General features: G+C 38.6%; 1 protein-coding gene across 1 annotated transcript in view; it reads left to right on the top strand.

The window, feature by feature from the left end:
• The window catches only part of ROS1 (ROS proto-oncogene 1, receptor tyrosine kinase), a 71,133-nt gene extending 48,318 nt beyond the window's left edge, over window positions 1-22,815 (top strand). Inside the window, exons 34-44 of the mRNA XM_031611160.2 lie at window positions 701-888; window positions 1,501-1,590; window positions 2,322-2,457; window positions 2,873-3,035; window positions 3,289-3,353; window positions 5,946-6,075; window positions 7,044-7,141; window positions 7,605-7,808; window positions 8,934-9,068; window positions 12,914-13,077; window positions 22,664-22,815. Of these exons, the coding sequence (XP_031467020.2) occupies window positions 701-888; window positions 1,501-1,590; window positions 2,322-2,457; window positions 2,873-3,035; window positions 3,289-3,353; window positions 5,946-6,075; window positions 7,044-7,141; window positions 7,605-7,808; window positions 8,934-9,068; window positions 12,914-13,077; window positions 22,664-22,815 (1,525 nt within the window). The remainder of the gene's footprint in view (window positions 1-700; window positions 889-1,500; window positions 1,591-2,321; window positions 2,458-2,872; window positions 3,036-3,288; window positions 3,354-5,945; window positions 6,076-7,043; window positions 7,142-7,604; window positions 7,809-8,933; window positions 9,069-12,913; window positions 13,078-22,663) is intronic.
• Window positions 22,816-25,419: the final 2,604 nt, after the last annotated feature.

Consider the following 25,419-nt stretch of genomic DNA (forward strand, 5'->3'; position numbering starts at 1 on the left):
ATTGGGAGAGTGATTGACATACTCATGAAGGTCATCTCACATGAAATATTACAGTCCTGTGTGACATGAAATGATATTTCACATATTGCCTTTCAAGTTGAATGTGTGGTCTGGTTGGTGAATAATCAGCTCTGGATTTATTGTGAGCAATCAATCTCAGTCCAATGGGGAATGGAAGAAATATACGCAGCAGTCAGCAGATACTATGGGAACCTGGCTAGCTAAAGAATTGTGTCTTCCCTGCCAATGACTTGCTTCCTGTTTAGCTTGTGAAACCTGATGCACAAGAGCCACTGAATTACTCTAGACCCAGGAAAGCAAAAACTTCTAACAGTACACAAAATAAACACTGTTGTTGTGTTGCTTTTTTTTTTTTTTCCTGAAAGCTGAATAAGAAGTTCTGAAACCTTGGCTGTAAGGTGTGCACTGACACGGATGAAAGTGTGCTGCAGCTTTGTACATCTAAAATGTTCTAGCATTTCATTTCCAATGCCAAACTGAGAATGTGTGATTCCTGGCATTGCTGAAATGGCATGGTACAATTTTCTGCTCCAGAGCCAAAACCCCATGAATAGATTGAGCTTTCATGCAGGCAGAGAGATTTTGAGAAAGCTGTGAAAGTGAAGAATGGAGGAGAAGTAATGAACAACACTTACTGCATTAATAATGTACCTGGGTTATTTCATTGTGCCTGTTGTAGGAAGCAGTCTGGCAACACCAACAGAGTGAAGTCCTCATGGGTGGTGGTTTACAATGGTTCTTGTGACAGCATTTGCACATGGAAGGCCGAGAACATAGAAGGAACTTTTCAATTCAGAGTAGCAGCTGCAAATATGCTGGGGCTTGGTGAATACAGTGACACAAGCAAAGACATTGTGTTGGCTAAAGGTATGTCCTACACTTTTATGTTTTGTTAATCAAGTTTTTTTCAGAATAAATATATATTTCAGAAGAGAGACCTATTTTATGATGAAGTTGTTGCACAAAGAATATGTCTGCAGGGTAATTACTGGTAGCATTTACATGGTAACCCCAACTGCCACTGCTTTGCACAGAACAGTGGGTCTGAACTTTGATTCTGCTTGTTTATACTGATTTTTCTCCATGGTCCAGCACTTTGCATCATGATGTGATTCTTGAAGTAATGCAAACCTCCATGCTTGATAAAGATGTGAAAATTACTACTTGATGTCAGTCAGAATGCTAGGTCTGTACACTGCTGTTATTTTCGAAAATCCCATCCTGAGTGATCAAGCATTTGGCACATTCCCTTTACATACATACTGTGGGTCATCAGTGTGTAAACAGTTGAGACTTGGAGGAAGAGAACTGATTTGACCAAATATAGATGTGTCCACATATCCTGCAAGAGAGCTTTGTGCAGAGAAAGACACTTACATGGCAGGCAACTCAAGGGATCTTTCAGGTTTGCTCAACACTTTTACGTTGATACAACTCATATGCACAGTTGTTTACCAATTTTCCCCTTCTGTTTCACAGATACTGTGACCTCTCCAGATATCACTGCTATTGTTGCTGTGATTGGAGCAGTTGTACTGGGCTTGACTATGATCATATTGTTTGGTTTTGGTATGTGATTGATTTTTTTTTTTTTTTTGCATATCCTTGGTTTGCAAGGCGCTTCAGATAGCAGGAGGTGATGGGCCTCCAGGTTTGGGAAATGCTGTGCAATCTGCAGTATGGGAGCAGGAGGGAATTTCTGTGCTCTCATCTTTTGAGGTCCTAGAGATGTATGGTTACCTTTTCAACATCCAGGAAAGGATAACAGTTCACTCTATCTTAAGGCATTTATTGCTGTAGATTCCTTGTAGAAACAGCATAGAAATGCTGAAAGAGCTCTGATGTTCTCATGTATCCTTACGAAAACTTGTAATTCACAAATTAGGTATTGTGTTTATTCACCAAAAGAATTTGTTTTATCCTCTTCAGCCTTTTTCCTGAAGGAAGGATGAAGAAGTTAGTCTGTAATATAAGTATTTAGATACGAGGGTCTTATCCTCTCATTCCTCATCTTTGCCATGTGATATTGCACCATCTCTTAGGGTTTTGGTCTTGTCACATACAGAAGTGGATGCTTGCCTAGTTTCTCAGTTTTCTGTCTTCTGTGGGAAAAGGTGGTGGCTCATTCACACTTACTGCCAAAGGGTCATGCTGTACAGAATGACAAAAAAAAAAAAAAAAAAGAAAGAAAAAAAAGAAAAACAACAACAAAAAAACAAACCTTGAAGCTTTTGAGAGCCTACTCACTTTCTGGAATGCTCTCAGAGTAAAATATCTTATGGTCTTCTTTTCTATTCCAGTATGGCACCAAAGATGGAAATCGAGAAAACCAACCTTAACTGGGCAGATAGTGCTTGTCAAGGAAGATAAAGAATTAGCTCAACTCAGGGGAATGGCTGAGACAGTGGGGTTAGCCAATGCTTGTTATGCTGTCAGGTATGTCCTTGAAGGAAATGCATTTTCAGTACACAAACATGGAAGAGGGCTTCCCTGGATTGGTTTTTATCAACATTCTCATCCCTGACCACCTGATGTGGTGATGGGGTCTGCCTCTGCTCAGAGGGCAGGTCTGTTCTGAAGTATGCCCTTCCAAGCTAGTTCCCTGGTATACAATTTGGCCTGGATTTCCTCTAGCCCACCCTGAGTGCTCACTTTGGCAAGAAACACAAGCGAAGGGGGAGGGAAGGAGACATGGTGTTTTCCAAGAGATTACAAAACATTCAGATTTCACCCAAACTCCCCTTAAATGTAGTTCATGAGAGAAATAGCATCAGATTCATATAAGGAAGATTTTTATATAATGTCAAGCATTTTTAACTATTAACAAGTGACTAGTACTGATGTTTTGCAGCACTCTTCCTTCTCAAGCAGAGATTGAGTCATTGCCAGCTTTTCCTCGGGACAAATTGAACCTACATAAGTTGTTAGGAAGTGGAGCATTTGGAGAGGTATATGAAGGGACTGCACTAGATATCCTGGCAGATGGAAGTGGGGAATCCAAAGTAGCAGTCAAGGTAATCACATCTGTGTAGTCCTCTGGAAACAGAATGGAATGTGCAGAGATTTGGCTCAGGGTTTATGCCACTGAAACAAGCTTTGAGAGATTTAGATATTTCCTTGCTGGATTTCTTGCAAGTCACTTAAAGCTGAGTCTATCACTTTGTAACAACTGCTGGAAAATACCATATATTTAAGGCTGTTTCTATGTCACCTGTATGTGCTAAAAGTGATGGTGACATAAGTGTTCTTGTGCTTTCTATTGAGTAGACTTTGAAGAGGGGTGCAACAGACCAAGAGAAGAGTGAATTCTTGAAGGAGGCACACTTAATGAGGTAGGAAGAGCTTTGCCATTGGGCATCCTTCAAAGCTGCTCTCATATGAGTGTGGTGGACTTTGATAGGAATGAGAGCAGTGCTTTTCTCAGCCATAGCGTTTTGGGGTGGTCTCCTGTTTCTTCTAAGAAACCTCAGATTGTTACTGATTAATCTCATGAAACTGAAGCTATAAAACTTTTTTGCAAAATTTAAGATTTGGATGGCAAATTTGATATATTGATAGAATGGATTTGTTAGGTTTTGGACTGAGATATTTCAGTCTCTGTTCCCCTAGAACTAAGTTGTTAAAGGTAAATAGCAACATTTGGCTGACATTATTTTATCAAAATAAATGCATAAAACAAGCTTGTGCCTAGCAGTTTCAATTTAGTGTAGAAATTGTTTTTTAAATACGTGCATACTTACCATTAGAGGCTGCCACATACCTATTCTACTGAGGTGCACCCCAGAAAAAATAATATACGTCTGCAGTGTGAGAACTTCACATGGAAAAGTCTGCATGTCAGCTCGAAGTCTTGTTCTCCAGAGTCTCCACGGAGACCGGTAGAAACTGAAATTAAGTTTTGTTTGATTTTGAAGTACAATGTGACTTTCAGATGTGTTGATCTACGTTTCCTTCACTTCCATTTCATAAATGCAGGATTAGAGTCATATTTTGAAAAATGAAATATTTTATTTCCTGCACAGAAAATGTAATTTTTACAGTGTTCTTTTTTGTTTGTTTGCTTACAATTAAAATGTATCTATATCTTTCATTACTTTGCCTGACTTTTACCTAGAACTATACACTGAAAGAGGTAAAAAGCTTGTGAAATTTAAAATGAAATCATGTAATGACGGTGTAAATTCATGATGAAGAGTAAGTGCTGTGTGCAAACTTCCTATGTCTACCTGGCAGTCATAAACCCAGTTAAAAACTCCTCTCTGTGTAGTATGGAAATTATATGTACTCAGTGCTTCTCTAATTCTGTTTTTTCATGTTGTTATGGTTTTTTTTTTTTTAGCTACAAATCCAAACTGAGAAATCCTGTAAAAATATGTTATTGGAATTTATTAGATTTAAATTTAAATACTAATGTGGACCCACATGTATACCAGTTAAATGAGACAAAGAGAATAGGAAAGGTTAGGTGTTACATATTTCCAGTAGTCATTAAATCATAATAGTAAAAAGACGTTTTATATTCTTTAAATTTTTTTTTAACTTGAAAAAGAGTGATTTAGTTTCCTCCTGGAGAGGTTAGAGACTTTTCTTGATGTTCATCAGTGATGTCTCAAATTAAGCCAAAGGCAAAAAGGTTACATAGGTGGCTGTGGTTGTTTACAAACCCTGATGTTCTTTGTTTAAATGTTGCTTGCTTTCTGGGAGTTCATTCAATAGTAGTGTTCTGCTGTCCTTGCTAAGTTTCTTCTACTATTGCTATGTAGCAGTGGAAAAAGTTTTGAGCTACCCATACGTCAAACAATAATTTGATATTGGTTATTGGTGGGTCATTTGTGTATGAATGTGCGTAGCAAATTTCAGTGTGAATCCCATTACTTTGGAAATAATAACAGCTCAGTAGAGGAAGGACTGCAGGAACTGTAAGGAAAGGATCAGGTGCACCTTCCTTCCTCTTTTTTTGTTCTTGAGAGTGACAACATTGTCTGATTGAGAGGTATGTGCTGCGGGGGAACTGTCAAATTCAAAATCACACTTTTTGCTGAAGAGCTTTTGCCCACACCTAAGATTAAGTGAACTGAAAGAGATTAGAAGGAAAATGTCCCCTGTTGTATTTGTTTGTTTACTCTGGTGCATTTGACAGCACTTTAGACACCACCCAACAGTGATGTCTTCAGTTTTCCCAACAGGGTCAGGTTTCTCTGGCTGATGGTGCAAGTCCTTTCACACAGCAGTGCAAAGAGAAAACTATTTTCAGACACAATAAATGTGGTTGTAAAAACATGATCACTGAAAGAGTCAATGAGTATTTTGCACTGTTTGTAAATTGCAAGATAGCAGAGGACTGATTTCTCTGTCATAATCCCAAAACTTTGGACACACACAAGCAGTTACTCTCATATCTGCTAGTTCTTCTCATGCATGTTTTGTTTATCTTGAAAAAACAGAAACAGTTAAACAAAACAGTTCTCTAGATTGTAAGATGACGGTATCATACCTTATGCTTCTATTTCTCTCTGTGCATTTCTCTAAATCAATAGTTCTACTGTGACTACTGTAGTAGGAATACTCTACTAAAATAGTAGACATACTTCCAGTGTACAGGTGGCAATTCATGTTATTCCAAGATGAGATTACCTTTGGGTATCTTGTCTTACTTCATGTAAACACGATGAAGCATGCCTTTAATATGCATGTATGCATTAGAGTATCTGTCAAAGCACAGTGTAAACTCATGCTTTGAAGGGATGTCACAGAATTGCTCCGTGACTAAGCAAGTGAAGGCAATTTAAGTTACTAAATCATGATGTTGGTGGAGGTGGGATTGTAAAGGATAAACCCATTCATTACTTGTAGCTATATGCAAATTATTGTCGAACAATTGAATTTTTTCATATTTAATCTTACAGTCATTTATTTCTCTTCAGTAAATTTGATCATCCCCACATTCTGAAGCTACTCGGCGTGTGCCTCTTAAATGAACCTCAGTACCTTATACTGGAACTGATGGAAGGAGGAGATCTGCTTAGCTATTTACGAGGAGCCAGAAAGCAAAAGGTAGGATGACCTCAAGGGATCTATTTTTAACACGTATCTGCCCACAGTTTCTAGGTTTTAATCTTCCTTAAAGGCCATGCTGATGTCCAGTTCCTTCTGCATCTGCAGGCTCTGACCTGGCTAATGCCCTGGGATCTCAGCATTGAGTGCTGACCAGGCATTCAGAGTTGCTGTGAAGAAGAGTGAATGTCATGTTGAATACCATTAAAACACTGACTAAAAGTGGGATTTTTTTCAGTCTTGATATGTCTGTTGAGTCCTTCTCTATGAACACTGTAAACAGCCCTTTGAAAAGTTATCATACATAATAGTGGTCATATATCTTGTCCACTAGGCCTCACAGATGTTGTCGTCCTTGTGGCTATATCCCAAAAGTCTTCAGAGGAAAGAGAAGAAAAGAATAAAGAATAAACCTCTTTAATTAAGAAGTTAATTAATTTTCATAGTCAGCATGAAGATTAAGAATATTAATGGTATGAGTTTATGTCAAAGGGACTTGACACTGCAATTTTAGAGCACTGTAGCAAGTGTCTATTTCATTTACATGATCACATCAAATCCACAGTCAGTGTTGAAGCCTACTGAACAGTACATACATGTATTCTACAGAAATAACCTGTTCTACTGACTAATACAGCAGCAAGAAAACCTGATATAATAGCAAGAGGAAATATTTGGTGTCCCATTTCTTCCACTACAGCAAAGAAGTAATTTTGAAGGTCCCAGGATATTCTTAGCCCCAAATCAAAGAACAGGATGTGTTACCCTGCCTTGCAGTGTAGCGATTTAGCAGTTTACCCTGCGACTAATTAGCATTTGCTCTATTGGCACACAGATACTTTGCACCTGTTTCGCAAAAATCCTATAAATTTCAGATGAGAAAATAATACCATCTTTGCATGGGGAGGCTGTCATAATGAGTTTGTAAAGCCAGGAGATGTGGCTAATATTGTCTTTGTTTCTTGTAGTTCCAGAGTCCCTTACTGACACTGACTGACCTCTTGGATATATGCTTGGATATTTGCAAAGGTTGTGTCTATTTAGAGAAAATGCGTTTCATACACAGGTACAGAATTTATTTCCTTCACCTTTCAAGCTTTACCCACAGTACCAAGACTAACTATCTTATCTGGGACAAAATGCCTGGGAAATATGTCACAGTATAACAGGAAGGGTAAGAGAACTGGATTAAAACATGACGTTATGCTTTTCTGTTAAAATTAATTACAATTTTCTCAAAAAATAATGGGCTGCTCTAAGATTTTATACCAGGGAAGCAAGGGAAACTAGAATACATTGTTCACAATTAGTAGGATCGATCACTGGAACAGGTTGCCCAAGGAAGCTGTGGCATCACCAGCCTTGGAGATATGCAAGATTTAACTAGATGAGACCGCTAGCCACCTGATCTAACCTGATGAGTGACACTGTTCTGTACAGAGGGTTGAACCATCTGACCTCTGGAGATCTCTTCTGACCTGAGTCGCTCTGCAAAGCTGACTCCATCCTCTTGTTTCCATAAAATTCAGGGACCTGGCTGCTCGCAACTGCCTTGTGTCTGAGAAGCGATACGGGAGCTGCTCCCGAGTGGTAAAGATTGGCGATTTTGGACTTGCCAGAGATATCTATAAAAATGATTACTACAGGAAAAGAGGAGAAGTCCTGCTCCCTGTCAGATGGATGGCTCCTGAAAGTCTCATCGATGGCGTGTTTACAAATCGCTCTGATGTTTGGTGAGCGGGCACACAGCATTGTGAAAAGAATAGTAAATCCCACAGCAAGGAAATATTGATTTACAGCAGCAATGATAAGCTTGAATATTTCCATCTCTAATAATTCACAAGCTAAGGTAGATTTCTTCCTATGTGGTGTTTTCATGAACTGGTAAAAAAAAAACTTGGCACAACAACTGTATCTGCTTGTAAGTATTTCTTTACTTAATGCTCTGGGCTCTAGCCCTGGGATCCTGGATGGGAAAAACTAGTGTTGCTCAATGAAACAGTTTTGTACAAGGCCCAATTTTTTTATTTTTATTTTTCCTGTTTGAGCGGTGAATTGACTGCCTATATTCTGTTTTTTCCATTTTGTTTTCCATTAGGTTAATTGACATTTCCTTCCTACAAACAAATACTTTCCCCTTACCATTTCACCCTGTAGCGGTGACCTCATTATTTTGAAGCCCAAATTTCTCAGCATCACTACAGGAAAGTCATAGTACTTTGCTGCAGAGATTTACTTGCAAGGTATATTTGGGCAGACTTGGGTTTATTATGAAGAAGCAGAGACTCTGTCAGGAGTCCTGGAAAAAAGGAAACCAATTCTGTTCCGCTAAACTTGAGATTCACACAGTTTTAGATTGGATAGCTATGGGTGATAACTGGTGGGCTATAGCTCACCAGTCTTGGTCAAGTCTTCAGGCCCTACAGCCTATCCATTTAACTGCCACTCTTACCTTTATCTAAAAAGTCCACTTAGTTCTCTGTGCCAAATCCAATGAGGTGCTGATTGCTTTATGAGTGGTACTTAGGAGAACTTGTAACTCTCTCCATTTCCAGTGACACCTCCAGCGATTTCTAAATGCTTGTTTAAGTGAAGACATACTAAAATGGAGAGTGGTGCCTAGGGACTATGTACTGCATCTCACCATGTCTGGGAAAGTGTGTTAGTCCTACATATTTATTTTAGCAATTCTAGAGCCAGGATTAAGGATGTGTTCAGTGTTTTACACAAAGTTAAAACAACTTACTCCTAATTTTTTTGAGTCTTGTTCTTATACTGGAGCCATTTTAATTAACTGATGATAGGGAGATTGCTCATCATCACCATGGTAATCAAAATTTATTGTTGGTGTTTCTTAGGGCTTATGGAGTCTTAGTGTGGGAAACATTAACTTTGGGTCAACAGCCATATCCAGGTCTCTCCAATATAGAAGTTTTACACCATGTACGATCAGGAGGAAGGCTGGAATCTCCGAACAACTGTCCTGATGACATGTAAGTTAATTTTGTTTATGTATCGTTGATAATTATAAGACAGCAATAGCTTTATTGCCAGATGACTATCATTTTGAATGGCTACTCACACTTGTAGCTGCCCACTTGCTCCTAACTCATCCAGTAGTGTAGCCTGTGAGCATGAACTTCAGTGAGAACTGAAAATGAAGTCCTAAAGTTTAATGGCTGATACATAGCTGTCTTTTAAACAGGACTTTAGAGATAATATGAATTAAGCCTTAGGCATGAATCCAGTAGTAATAACAGGCTGGGAATGCCTGATCAACCAGTTTAGAATTGGTTAGAAGTTATTATGACTATAATGAAGAGTTAACTTGGTCCTATATACCATATGCCATTGATAGTAGACATAACAGGCTTTCTCATTGATAGCATACTGTCTTAGTAGACCTCTCTGTAAAAAAGCCAACAAGAGAAGTTGAAGCAGAGCAAAATAAAGAAGTCTGCACTTCTGGTTAGACTTCAACTGAGCTGGATAAACAAAGGTCTCAATTCCAAACTGTATCTTGAGTACAAAATTCAGCTGTAATTAAAAAAAAAAAAAAGTGAATGCATATAATATATCCAACCCATACCAAACAGAGGTGTATGAATGAGGAAATTGAATCTGAACCCAATGATCACTCAGTATAACCTAATTTCATGTCTCAAATCCTGTACAACCATTCTGCATAAGCAGTCACAGAAATGTGTTTGACAGCTGGTCCTACAAATGGAAGAAGAGGGTACTTAAGGTACAGAATTCTTACTCCTGGGGCTGAGGAAATGATTTGAAACTGATCCTGTGATTGGCAAGCCTGGATCTCCATAATAGGTCCCACATCAATTACAATGCTCTTAGTTCCAAATGGTGATTACTTATCATTATCTGGATATAGCTGAAATATTGCATTAACAATTAAAAGAAAAGAAGGGGAAGGGGAGGGAGGGGGAAGAAAAAAATATCATTTGGAGGAACTGAAGACATTAGAATTTTATTTTAAGAACATGGTGCAAACTGGAAGTGAACTGACAGTACGAATGGAGCCCAACAGCAACTTCAGTTTTAATATTTTCTGCTGAAAAATGTTTCTTTAAAAAATTCCTGGCAGCTGACCCACGAATAAAAAAGCATAGGAGGTGAAGTATACCCATATAATAGTTCAATGTTCAAGCTCACACAAAGGTTTATAAGCTGCCTTTAAAGTGAACGACAAGATCTTCAGAAGAATCAAGAAAAAGTTGACCTAAGTATTTTTTTTTAAAGTCCTAGCACTCACAAATTAGCATATCAGGTAGAGCTTAAACACTCATCCGCAGGCTGTGACTTGTAGCACCAGGACCTAACAGCAGCAGCCCGGTTTTTGAAAGCCAAGGGGCTGAATGAGCTCTTAGATTCCTGTATCGTCTTTTTATCTCTTTTGGTGAACGCTCAGCACCTGCGTGCAGCTTCTGTCAGTAGCCTAAATAGCTTTTTTGCTACTTTGTTCGGTCATTAATGGTATACTGAGATTCTTGACATTCCTGCTGCTCTCCGTGTGGTTTTGAACCTGCATCGGGACATCAGCAGTCGGTGATTGTCTTCCCGATACTTTGGCTTTCTCATTGTCATTTGACAAAACAAACCATCGTTGATAGGAAGAGAGTTCAAAGGCCAAATTACTTCAGCTGAGAAGTGTTTAGGAATCTGTGGTAGGCTTGCACTGCAAGGGCAAGGAGAGCTGACACAGAAACCTTGGGTGTGAAAACATTAGGAAGTGGGATTATTTTCATTATTTTTAGGGGCAGGGGAAGAGAAGTTCTGCCTCTGGCCTCCTTAAGATATTGTTGCAGAAGGTAATCATCTGCTTTCCTCAAGAGAAGTGCAGATACATAAGACTTGGTAATGAACTGAAAAAGAGACTTGGGGATCTGTAGATGAGCTGTGTTTATCGAAATATGAATCAGATGTATGAATGACACTAGCTGTGCAGTCAGAGACCCACATCTGGTACAGCCACCAGGGTGTTAGTTTTGCATGCAAGTGCATGCCAAGGTTCAGGCAGAACATCTTTTAATGTCTTTTCAACAGTGAATATTCCCACTCAGTTACAAAACTGAATGGTTTTGTGAAGCAAATGGTCCATTAAAAAGTAGTTGTTTCAAAAGACTGTTTTAGGAATGCAAAAATATTCTGAATCTGTGTTTGTCAAGTTCTTGTTTCATAAGTGACTTTGTTATTTCTTGTTTCTTTCTCCCTCTGTTGGTTTCTGGCTGTCTATTTCTCCTTTCTGTCACAACAGCAGTGCATTCATTAAGCTCTGCACACCTCTGTGCACAAGGCTCTGCCCATCAGAGCCCAGATACTAACCTGCAGTTCAGGTCCTCTTCTTGAACATCCTACAAATCAGCATGACCAGAAAGTAGGTGGTTTGGTTTCCAGCATCCAAGCCTGGCTTTTGAATTGAATGTGACAGATACTTTGTTGCCAACAGAAGGAAAACCAGAGTTATTTCTCTTCATTTTGAGTCCAATTCAGTACTTTTCTGTCTGTATTTTTTGTGCCATCAATAAACAGTACACCTGAAAGTAAGTAGAGAGAGGAAGTGATTCAGTGTCTGGAAGTTACTATCACTTTCTAGATCCTTAAGATTTCATTGAATTCTTTTGGTATCACACCAACAGATCTGCAACTGTGTGATACAGGCTGGTGAAAAGTGGTTCTGAAAAAAAATGCACTGATGTTTTTCACCCAAACACAATATTGTAATGAAAAATATCATGGAAAAATCAGAAGTAGAGAGATGTCTCTCAGTTGTCATCAGGAGTTGCGGTGAAGGACAGCAGCCTCCTTTTTAACCTGGTACCTCTGAGCAAGCCAATTCATTTCACATAACTCAGATCTCACAGCAAGGCTGTTTGTCAGGAGAGGATTTGAACTTATGGCTTAAAGGTGAATACTCTGCATTCCTGTAAGAGCTTCCTGAATTGTCCTTTCACTGACTGCTCAAATGCTGCGCTCTGATTTTGAGGCCCTAAGACCCCTCTCCCAACATTTAGCGTATCCAGGTGTTGACTGCAGTTTGATTTTCAGCCCTGCTCCCCCTGGCTTTTGTAAGATTTGTTTTTGTGTGTCTGGGACTTGCCACAATTCATGCCCTCGAGTAGGCAGTGTAAATCAGCCCTATCCTTTAGACAAACAGGAAAGGCAGTTTTTCCACTGAATGATACCAATAGGTTTGCACAGGGCGGGCTAGGGTCCCTGCACCCAGGGAAAACTGATACCATTTTTGCCTTTGATGGGAAAATGTACTCCTATTTGTTTCGGTCTGGGAGCAGAAGTCTAAATTAACCATCTCTGTCCCAAAGAGTTTGCTTTGAACATCTTTGAAGCTGAAGTGGCATGAACTGAAGGAGAATAAAATAAGCTAATAGCTTCAAGTTCATTTTTTTTGTTTTAGTGAAATTTTTCAGATAATTAGTCAGATAATTATTTTCTTGTCTGCTTCCTCAGAAAATATTGTCCACTTTTTAGGAGAGAGAGTTGTGAGAGTTGTGAGCAGGTATTGGTAGGGTTTTTGGGGACTTTTTTTTTTTTTTTTTTGGCCTTACAATGTTATAGCTGCTCCCAATCTCAAAGAATATATCCATCTTTGGCAAAACTGAAAGCATTCCTGGTGAGTATTCCTGACAACTGACCCATAATCTGCTTTTCTTCCCTCAGCAGCTGGTGGTAATCTTTGCACCAAATATGAACGCTTCAGAAGTTGAAAATCTACACTGAACTTGTTTGTCAGATGGTTAAATGGTAAGATGGATGATTCTATTATCTTTAATACTTACCTTTTAACAATTCTTTTTTCCAGACGTGATTTAATGACACGATGCTGGGCCCAAGATCCTCACGACAGACCAACTTTCTTTTATATTCAGCACAAACTGCAGGAGATAAGGCACTCTCCACTGTGCTTCAGCTACTTCCTTGAAGACAAAGAGTCGGTGGCTGGATTCATCAATAAGGCTTTTGAGGGTAAGCCTGGGCAGCACTGTCACTACACCTTCTGCCCAAAGCTGCAACAGTGTAAATATAGAATCACAGAATGCTTGGGTTGGAAGAGACCTTAAAGCCCACTCAGTTCCAGTTCCTGCCATGGGCAGGGCTGCCACCCCAGATCAGACTGCCTAGGGCCAATCCAACCTGGCCTTGAACACCTCCAGAGATGGATGGGGTATCCACAACTTTTCTGGGCAGCATGTGCCAAATAATTTTTCTCTGAGCAAATAATTTTTCCCCTAACATCTAACCTAAATTTCTCCTCTTTTAGTTTAAAGCCATTCCCCCTTGTCCTATCACTATCTGCTCATGTAAAAAGTTGATCTGTCATCTGCTTATAAGCTCCCCTCAAGTACTGGAAAGTCACAACTTTCCTCTCTCTTTGTGAACTCGTGAGGATGTATTAGGCATCACATAAAATTACCAAGCAAAAAACCTATGAGATTGAGACTGAGCAAGCATTGCAAAACACATCCAATTCAGACCTAATTTCAATCTCCCCATTTGCTAAAGGTGGCACTTCGGCATTTACTTTAGGAGTACTGGTTCAGTGGTTGCCTGAAACAGAACATAAATTAGGTACCTAAGTAAGGCAGACTTTATCTTTGCCAGTGATACATCCAGCCAGGAATCACAGCATGCCTGTGCTTTGCATACTGTGCATGAGTAAAATGAGGTGATGTTAGGGAAGACATACTCAAGACAATGGACACAACAAAGCCCAATTGCAAATGAATACTGTTAAAATTTTGTAGACAGAAATCTGAAAAGTCAAATCTGATGTCAAATCTGAGCAAGCGTGACTCAGAGCACCTAAACATGGAAATGAACATCCTGACTGAGCCAGAACAAGATTTTCCAATCCTGCAGTAATTCCCAAATGGCTAAATCTAGGAAAAAAGTGGAATTTAAGTAAATGGTGTGATTTGAAAGTCTTCAAAAAGAAGGTTTTTATCTCTTTAAATATCTCACTTTTATTTCACAGTTACTTTTAATTTAACTTGTTTCCTTATTTTGCTTTTCTAGTGGGGGAAAAAAAAAAAAAAAACAACCCAAATTCTGCTAAAAGAAGTGCTTCCCAATCCAAAAAAAGCAAAAACTAGTAATTGCAAAAATTTCTAGAAGTTTTTTTCCCACAAAAATTTTTGAACTGGAAACTCACTCTGTCTCATAAACAGTTTTAATACATCAGTATTTTGTGATCTTCCCCACCCTCAAACAAATTGTGATCAATTCCAGGAATGATGCAGCATTCACTTATGCAATTACATAGCCATTTTTCAACAAATTTTATCTACGTTCAATTGACTGACATTGTTGAATTCTCAATTAATGATAGTCTATTCAATATTTTGCTAGTCTTTGTCATTCAATGATGTTTTACAAATGTCAACCTCCCCTTCCCCATCATAATTTCTCTCTGTATCAAATCCACTCGGTATGACATGTTCATACGTCTTTACAAGGCCAAAGATTATATTGCTGATGCACTGGGACCAAAGTAAGCTAGCACTGATAACTTGTCATTTCCTGTTTTTTTAACCAGCTGATTTTGCATCCTTAACCAATAAAGAAATGCTTAGTGCATATGCATGTAATATAATTTGCTAATTTCTTTAAGGGCATCTTTGCTTTGAATAGTGGTGCTCGGGAAAAAAAGATATTTAATCTGGCACAAATCTAAGCCTGGAATTAGCTCAGGAAATGATTACAGCCAATTAATTAGGCACCTTGCCCAAGCTAATAGGCCTTATATTTTGTATGGATTTTATCTCACCTAAACAAAGCTGTCTAGAAGATAGAAATCTCATCTCAAATACTCTACTAGGTATCTCTGTGGCCAGGATTTTAGGCATGCTTCAGTTCTCAAAATTCCTCCTTGGCTTCTCCTCAGGCCTTCTAATGATTTTCACACTGAGATGCCCATCAGCAAACAGTATAACTTGAAATTAATTCATCTACATACCATTCTTTCATGTAAGTTCTTTTAAATTACTAAACACTTGATAAAATCTTCACATGTCTCTATAACAGACATACTTTCCCCCAAAAAACTCATAGTTGGTCTGTTGGTTATCTTCTTCTTTCCCCAAGAGTCTTTACAAGTCCATTCAAACTGAACACTGCATACTTGACTGAAGACCTAGAGTCTTGGTAATGTTTTAATGTTACCATATTATCTGATCAGGGAACCATGCCTGTAGGGTTTCTGCAGATATCCAGCTTAAACTCATTCAATTATTTCTTTGCCTGAAATGTAAACATTTTGTAATGGAGTTCAGAGTAATTCTGGCTCCAAAAGTGTGGCTGTTTTATGCAAGGACTAGTAATTCATGTGCTAGTCAAACTTCAAGAATAAAATGCACGCTCCTTTGTGATCCTGCCACACAGTTTGGGGCATGAAGTCTCAGCCTGCAATTTATAAAATGCTGCAGAAATAAGTGATTTTTAAAGTAGCTCTAAGTTTGCATTCATTTTTAGCTAAAACTAAATGGAGCACTTCTTGTGTTTGCAGTAGTAGTAGGAAGATGACAGCCAGAACAAATAATCCAAAATATCATTCCTTGATGGATTGTCCTGGGCAAGGTTTTCCAAAAACGTTACGTAGTCATTGGCCTTTGTGTGTAACGAAACTCCTGTCATTACCCTGCTGCCAAGAAATGCTTGCTCTCACCAGGAGATGTGGTTTCAAAAGAAAGAGCCAAATGTCAAGCAAGGTGTAATAACAGAACTCAAAATAACTATAATATTTAGCTATGGGAAAATACATATTCAAAATTCTGTTAAACCTTACCTGCTTGTAGTTAGCTAGGCCATTAGCAGGTCTGGACATCTGTTAGCATTGTTTAATAGGTAGAAGTGCTGAAAAAATGTTAGACTTTCTTCTCAACATTACTAATGCAGTACGTCAAGCAGATTGCAAGTATGAGTGTACTAATATACAAAGTATGTCAGTGGTCTAGAGAGCACACCAACAGGATAGTGAAGGGATGATAGAAGAGACACCAGCTTTGCTGCTGCAAGAGTTACTCATATAAAGGAGGCAGCAAATAGCAATAAATATGTCCAAGCAACACCAGCAGCTCCTGGCATTGACGTTTAGAAAGGGAGTAAAGGATTCTCAGCAGAGTCTGACTTTGCTTCCTTGACCAAAGGGTGGCAAGTATGGCCAGCTATAAGCAACCATATTTCTTCCAGCACCAAATGACTAGGCAGCAGCCCATTGGGATGTGCAGATTAGTTCTCAGGCTATGGCAGCAGTGGCCCAAAGCCAATAACCTTTTTACAGAAAAAAATGTCACAGGCAGGAGGACATGAGTTTGTTCCTTTGTGATAGCAGTCTACAGAATAAGTACTGCAGTTAATACATACAAAGCATCAGTTTCTCTAAATATTTTCTGCATATCTGTGGGATCTCTATGGGTATTTCCTTACCTACCTCTCACTCATTTCAACTGAAAGTAGCATTAGTGAGGTTATGCACCTAAAGCTGCTTTAACCTCATTCCTGCTCTATTTCAGCAGATGAGCACAATACCAGCCCCAGAACCCATTGCAAGTGTCTCTATATCAAGAGAATTTAAAGGCTCTTGATATCTACCAGTTGAGCATTTACTCTTGCTCTTACAGGCTTTCCCAGGACATTGACTGTGGGCAGGCAAGAAGTGATAACATTTTGAGTGAGGGAAGATCTTTCCATCTGTGGCACTGAGATATTTGTGGGCTACCTTACTGGTTTTGAATCAAATTGGAATTGTTTCAGGAGCCCCACTCATGGCTGAAATATAGGCCGTTCTTCCCTCCTTTTCAAAAAGTGCAAAAGAAATATCATGAATCAGCATGCTAAAAGCATGGTCCTACACTGCTGTAAAATAGTCCATCTATTCTCAGAAAAACTTTTTACATTTGTGCATTCAAGACAGCGCTATATTTTTCAAGTCCCAAGCGTTCCCTTTTATGGGTATGGAAACACCTGTCTGTTTGGCAAACATCTTTGTCAACATCAGACAACTGGGCATTAAGCAGCTGGAGCAGCTCCTTGCCTTTTTGACACAGGAGGACTATTCTTATCGGTGCTGCTCCCAATAATGCATTCTGGACCTATAAGGAAGAAATGTAGAACTTTGTCAGAGCATAACAACCTTACTGCTGGAAAAGGCTGTCCTGATGAGAGCAGATAGCAGGCTGTTTGAGGGAGCCTGAGGAAATCCATAGTTGAGACAATTGCCACAGTTACTTTGCAATTATTTTGGAGACAGGAGGCAAATTTTGCCATCAAAGCTACCAGCTGACAACATTTATTCTGAGAAAAAAAAAATCACATTTATAAAGGCTGATAATGTGATTTGAGTTTGGTAAAACTATGCAGATCATAATTGATATATCTTTTTCTTTGAGTATAATAATGTGGGGAGAGGAGTTCTGGCATGACTAGACAAAAAATCCTCAAAAGGTGCTTGCATTTGCCCTCAGTATTTTGTTTTGTTCAAGAGCTGTAGGTGTTTTTGTTTAAAAAAATGGAAACAAGTTCAGCCTTAAAAGATCATGTTTTAATCCCTGAACTAGAGATGCCTCTTGGAAAATGTGGGAAGCTAAAACACTCAGTGTATTTAGTTTTTTTTTTCAGCAATTAAGGCACGTGCTAAAAATGTCACTTTTTTTTTTTTAACTAAGTACAAAACTTTTCATGGAGGGGATTTGGTATTAAAATCTGGGATCAGTGCTCTCATTCTTAATTACATGTCTACTGACTGGATAGTACTGGATTGCTTTGTAAATCACTAGCTTATTTTCCTAAAACTAGCTGTCTTTTAGAAACTATTCTGCACACCTCTCCAGTCTTAAAGTAATCACTTGGACAAACGGAAGCTTCTCTAAAGCAGACGTGTTGATAAGTGACATTTTTTAAACCTTGTATCTAGCTTCCTTTGTATTTTTCTGAAATTCAGTAATCCTCTTCCCCACTTAGTTCAGTGAGTGCCTGACCCAAAGCCAGGAAGGGTCAACAAGAAGGCTTCTTCCAAAACAGTGAATGCTTACAACACTGCAGGAAAAGGCAAACTTGATGGGGTGATCATTTTGTTTGTGTTCCCTAGACAAATGCTTTTTGATTCCAGAGAGTGCACATGAGCTGTATGACATTGCATGGAAAGTAATGCTGAAACTTTGCCTTGCAATGAATGGGAAAAAATGTATTATAATATCAGATCATCCGATTTTATAAAACGTTTGTGTTGTATGAGTGTGCAGATATAACCAACTAAAATCTAGGTGCTGTGCTCACTCTGTCTGTCTAGACTCTAGTCACCAGAGAGTTGTACACATGTTCAGGGGACATTATTGTGTAAAGGTCAGTATGAGAAATGAGTATCTCCACAAAAACACATCCTTCTCTCCTCTCTCAATTGACTGTAAAGGGAGCCTGGGAAAATGGCCTAAACTAGATATGTAACATCTGAGTAATTAAAACTTGATAAAATTTATCCTACTTTGTGACCTGGAGAATGAAGGTGCTTCCCTGCTTATGTATCAAGACACATTGTATTGAAACAAGTGTGGAGCCGGCAGATTTTGGTGCTCTTTTATTAAGGATGGTAACGAACTAGTTAATAAGAAAGTTTATATGTGTGTTTCCCAAGACATATGAAATGCCTGTATCTTGTATACAGGCATTTCAGTCCATGAATCTCTAAAAAAAAGCCTATCAAAATGTGGAGGAAAAATAAGCAGTCAGTGCTTCAAGCAGTTTAGTGCAGTAAAAATGCAAGATGGACAAAATCCTTGCTTTTAGCATCTTTAGTGTCTGACAGAATAGCAAGGTTGGTGAGTCACTCTCAAGCCATGCAAGATCATATGCTTCATTAGACAGGAAACACAGATATATCTCCACTGATACATAATACAGAGCAAAGCATTAAAACGGATATATATTTGTTCTATTTATATTCTTACTGGCAATGTGCAGAAACTGAAACACAGCACCTCCAGCTCCAGGTGGCCAACAGGTATTGGCCAAACACAGGAACACCTCCTGGAGCTGATTGACTCGGTTGAGATGAAGCAGTCACCATTAGGCAACCCCCTTTTTCTCCCTCAACAAAGGTACGTCACCAGGCACTTCCTTTGCAGGTGTTCCCATTGCTGGTACCTTTCTGTTATGCCAGCCAGTCTCTTGTTTACTCCCATGCAAACTGTGCAGAAGGGGTGAGGGGCAGAGTACATAAGAGAAAAACCAAGATATAAATGGTAAGAAGTAAATGTGACTGTACTTCTAAACATGTGGTCATTAACCTGTTGAAGGTGCTAAGCATTGTATGCCACTGCATTACCCAGAATTAGTTATGTTTCAGGCTGGATGCTTAGCTGTTGTAAATCACTGATGTCCCACTTGTTTTTATGGAGCTTTGCTAATTTGCGCTAGCTGAGGATCTGGCCTTGAAATAGCTATAACAGAAGATGAAGATCTCCAGATCAGTTTGTTCTGAATCTACCAATCAACTTTTCTATGGACTTTTTTTCCTCTTATATATTGTCACCTTCTGAAATTAAACACTTCAAAACCATCTGCTTATCAAGACATCACAACAATTTGCACCCTTTCAGGCAGGATTTCAAAACATGCTTTGAGCCCGCACAGCTTGCAGTGAGGGCAGGGAAAGGGACCCTGTGCTGGAAAGGCAGGATACACGACCCCGCTCGCATGGCCACTGCCTCCTACAGGAAGCGCCGGGCTGGGATGCTGGGATTTAGAGGGGGAAGCACAGATTTTATCAGGTTGGGACTGGCCTCCTCAGAGGAGCCTAAGCAAGCAAACTCCATCCGTTGTGACTATGAGTCAGGCGATCAGTGTCTTATGTCACTTAATGTGGGGTCCTTGAGACCAAAGTTCTGCCTACCCATAAAGAGATGCATTGTAATTAGTTTACCTGCAGTTTAGCTCAGATGTTGTACTTACAACTATGCTGGGGAAAACATCCCAAGAGGTCGTGCATTTAGGAACTGACACAAGTATCTACACAGCTACAGTGCAGAGCTTTGAACATGGTATTTTAATTATTGGAAGCAGTCTACCTGAGGGAGGATGGAGCATGGTGGGGACCTACTTCTCAGCAGAGTTCTTTTATTGATCACTGTGCTGCCAGAGCCAGCCTACTTCATGCCCTGATGTAGGTTGTTTGGAGTAGATGTGGGTAACTCTATACTGTGCAGCAGTTCACAGTATGGACAAGCCAGCAGGATTTAAGCGTTTGGAGTTGACTTCCCAGCACGACTTCAGATTCTATTAAGGTGTTCCTTGGACGCCTCCTCTCGGTACGTTTGTTGTCTCAGCCAGGCTCTGCTTGTGAAATCTGAGGGGATCACATCACATGGCTCATCCTGCATTTACTCACGTATAACCCAGCATGACTATACATCAATCAACTAATTTTAGCAAAGTTAAAATTGAAAAGAAAAGAGAGATATCTCATGAATATACTGACCTGTCTCCCATCTCCAGCTTTTATCTTTCTTCAAATTCTTGATGTTCTTTGGGAGGGGCTTCCTAACTTTATTCAAACTTCTCTACATTGTCGTATGGCTTCCCAGGATGTTGGTGGTACCTCTAGGTCCCATATTTCACAAAATGTGGGGAAACTTCATAACAAAAAATGATTTTTTCTTAACTGTTAATTCTCAGTATCTTCTGTCTCTCATATAACTTCTGCCTCTCTTCTGTCTGTCACATAACTCAGTGAGCAAAAACTATTTGCTTGTCTGCTGACTTACTTGAGAGGCAAGCATTGTACTGCATAACCTGACATCTTCGCACAGAGTTTTTGGCTTGTACAGCAGAATGGTGCTAAGCTTTCACGGGCACTGAACACCATGCTAAGAGAAGACAACACAATGGTAAAGGAAAGGACTCTTGTAGTCAAAAACCTCATTATGGCAATGGCTGTGCAGCTTATGTGTGTGTCATGCTATAGAAGAAAGGATATCAACATTATCTTCTTCCTCTTTCTTTTCACGGGGTATGAGCATTCCACATACACACACAAAAAAAAGTACTTTTTGCTTGTTTTGTCTCAAAAGCTCAAAAAGTAAAACAAAGCTAAGCTGTTGATTTTTAGCTCTTTTTCTCTGCAGTGAGAAATACACTGGTATATGGGTTAAAAAAGGATTATAATATTTTATATATTCTGTAGATCTCCAGACCTGTTGGGGAAAGAATTAGTAATGTATCTATATATCTGGTAAAAATATCTCGGTGACCTCATACTCACATTTGTGTAAACATCACCTCATCAGTTCCAGATACTTATACAGGAAACAAATCTGAATGCTCCTCCAGTGTTCTATACTTAGGCAGGTCAGCCGGCATATGTCTGGTCTGTAAATACCGAGTTTTACTTGGGTCCTTATTTTAAGGTTTCTCTCTTAAGAGTTTGCTGCAAACATGCTCTCAGCATTTGCCAGCTTGCCTTTTCCAAGGCAACTTGTGCCTGAGGGTTTCCATTAAAATATTTATTAAACAAAAACCACATACACAGAAGAGCTGTACTGGTTGGTGAGCACTTGGTTGAGATTGAATTACTAAATATTGCCATAATAGTCCCGAAGTGACAAAGTGAGTATCAAATGATTTTTTTGTGGCTCTCAGTCAGTATGGTATATGAAGGCAGTTCGTGCTGTCCCAGTCTCCACTCTGCTAACAGGTTTCTAAATTCAAATATCTTGTTCATGCTTTTTCCTCATAATATTTTCTAGTGGTCTCTAGCATGTGGAGAACACTTTCGAGTTTGTAGTTGATGTGTGTGTGTCATTATAGTGACATAATAAATTGTTTGTTGTCCCACTGCAACGGCACAACAACTGTGATTCTCATGAGTCGATAGCTGTGAATGTCACGTTTCATTTTCCAGTTGTGAAGTAAAATAAGGGGGGAGCATAAAAAAAAAAAAAAAAATGTTCTTAGGAATAAATGCACAGAATAGCAACAATTATAGCATGAGCTTTTAGTTAATCATTTGAAAAAAAGTTATAGTACCTGCAATAGATTTCAGACAATGATGTACATGCGAACAGCATCAGATTAAAAAAAAAAAAAGTAAAAATGTAAAGCTTTTAGTAATGGATAAAAGACATTGTACTTCTGAGTTCATGTTTCCTGGAAGACAGAATTTTACAGTTCTTCTAGAGAGGGAGTATATTACAATTTAGTAGGCAGAAAACTGACCATGTTACAGGACTCTATTACTGTATTACTAGCAGGGTTACAAAAAGGTACAGATTAAAACCATGTTAGCTTTATGCAGGCTATCTTTCCTACCAAAAGAGTTCATGTATTCATAAATGTATTGCCATCTGCAAAAGTATTAATGGTGATGACCAAACATCCTTAAGTGATTTGGTGGAAGGTATAATCTATGCAAGCAATAGCAGAAAATAGGTTTGACTCATCAGTCACCCTTCACTCAGTCACTAGGCAGACTTTCTTTACCAGCTGATTTTGTGCTTTTTCTAATACTACTTGTATATCATGAGGTTGTTACCTTTTTTTTTTTTTTTTTTTTTTAATGCAGATATTGATGTTCCACCTGCAGATTCAGACAGCATTCTTTCAACCACTCTAATGGAAGCAAGGGATCAAGAAGGCCTAAATTATTTGGTAGTAGTCAAAGAAAGCAACCAAGATCAAAGTAGCATCAGCTCTGCAGAATTTACTTCTGTCTAATTCCATCTGTCTAATGCTCCACTTGAGGACGGAAGAGAGAACTCTACCAAAGAAGATGTAAGACAGAGAAAATATTATGCACTTTATTATACATTTAAATATTTCTTAAAAGAAACACTAACACTCTAAAACACCAGAACTTCCAGAGAATGTCAGAAGGTACTGAAGCTTGTGTACAATAAGACAACAGTCACATTTTCTAAATGCTAAGTTTCAGGCACTTCACAAGAAATAGATTAAGGAAATAAAACTTGCCATCAGACAAAAAATGATTTTACTGTGATCCCCATTAACTTTATGCAGAGACGTAAACCTTGGACACAAGAAATCCTTCCAAAAGAGAAGAATTGGAATGCTGTCTCATAGAAGGGAACCACCTGATCATGAAAAGAAAAACAGTTCAAGTACAGCTTCATTGAGCACTCATGAGATTATAAAAATTGAAAAGCTAACAAATGGTAGTTGTATTTTTCTGATCTACAAATCTGTAGGCAATTGAAGAAAGGTGGTTAGATTGTTCACTGTAGAGATGGTCTATTTTGTCATTTAATTTAAACATACTTGCAATCATCTCAAACTTTAAGTTGTACAGTTATTGATCTGAGAATCTAATGTCCACATTCCTTTTCCCTTTTAATGTTGATTACCTTTCATTTCTTAATTGATTGAATAATGGTAAATGTTTTTCCTTTATGTCATTGGAGATCAAATCAAAATATATAATAAAACAATATATAAATAATTCCTGAGTAAATGGAAGCAATAAGTTCTTTAGAATGTTTCATCATGAATAGGAATTTGTAAATTTTGCAGAGATATTCACTGACATCTGTCAGGAAGCCAGAATCGTGTCCTGCTTTTATGCAAACTCTTGATAGTGGGGAACGCTGGAGAGTAGTAAAAATGCATTGTTTAATGCTAAAATGTAGATATTTTTAAGGAACATTGCCATTGAAGTCAAGCTCCAAAAGTTTCTTAAATGGAGATCCAATACAGATAAACAAGATGTTTGGCATTTGACTATTTGAAAGTCTGGCTTCAAATTTAATAAAAACTGAGGTATTTTGGACTTAATATTCTTTAAAAATCATTGGCCAAAAAAAAAAACAAAAAACAAAAAACCAAAACCAAAAAACAACCAAACCAAACCAAACAACTGATTCAAATTGGCTGTAACCATGTCATTTTTTCCTTTTACACTTTAGCCACACTTGTACATGTACAAGTCACAGTTGCCAATACTAACAGTTGAATTCTTCTATCTTTTCTTCTCTTAACCTACATTCACCAGGCCATCAGTGATGGATAAATAAATACTGTATAATGTTTCCTCCCTGTTCAATTTCTGTTTGTTTAATTGTACAGCTATTCCTTCCATTTCAGTAACTTATACATGAGTAACATTTACTAACAAGTAACACGTTCTAACAGGAAACCAGGAGGACCTCTGTTCTGTGGTCACAGTACCAGGATGACTTCACATGCACATGCAATTTCACTTAACTCAAGAAGACTGCTCAGTCAGCAAGCTGCAAACAAAAGTTTGAGAATGAACATGACTTCATACGATATCTTTTTCACATGATATTCAGATATTAGCAGGAGAAGTCTTCAATCCTGCCAAGAAGCTTATCTAGGCAGCAATGTCCACATCAATTTAATCTTGTATTGGTCTGAGTTGGAAATTGATAATGCAAAAGCCTATCCAACATGAGTAAATTGAGTTAATGTGGAAGGTGAGTAATAGTGACAACAGCGGTAATAACTTTGACACCTCGAACCAGTCAAAAATACCCAAAGATACAAGCAGAACAGACAGGAAGGTAAGTGTTACTTTGTTCACATTTTGGAAAACTAGTTTTGATGGAGGGTTTATTAGAGCAGGATGAAGAACAAAGTGTTGACTTAAATGCGTTGCCAACAAACAAAATTCAGAATATTGACCACTATTGCACCAAACAGTGTGAAAAATTGATTGAATAAGACACAAGTATCTAAGTACATATCTAAGAATCCTTGTGTATAACTTGCAGGAGTCAGTGGAAGACACATTATTTAACCTTTCCCACGCATACAGTGTGGTCTCAAGCATGCTTGATGATGCCATTTTTTCAGCTCTGAATCTGACCTTGCCCACCATTGCTTTCTCCCACTTCCTTATCTTCCTGTCTTAGAGAAGTACAAAGACTGTACTGACTGGGAGTTCAAAGTTAGCATACCTGAGTCCACTTGTAACAGTAGTTGCAAAAAGCTTCTTAATCTTTCACACTTCCACACTTTTCTCTACACATCAGCATTTCACATTCTTTATCCCATGAAATTACACCTCAACTCTTCTTAATTATTCTCATTTTACTCATCAGTTTTCCTTAGACTCTGAAGGACACCTCTCACTTTCAAGCAGCCAGTGTCTGATAATGCCTCTCATAGATACCTTTGGAGACAGTAGGAGAGATGAACAGCCATGAAAGACTCTTAACACACTCCATCTTAAGAAAGGAAAAGGGCATCACCTGGCCTGTGCTAATCTCTCTCCTTTGCTGACTCCACCTCTGGCAGACAAAGTGATTCAAGAAAGTTTGAATTTAAGAGTCTTGACTTTCA

This window comes from Phasianus colchicus, chromosome 2, assembly GCF_987193195.1.
Source record: "Phasianus colchicus chromosome 2, bPhaCol1.hap1.1, whole genome shotgun sequence".
NCBI classification, from domain to species: domain Eukaryota; kingdom Metazoa; phylum Chordata; class Aves; order Galliformes; family Phasianidae; genus Phasianus; species Phasianus colchicus.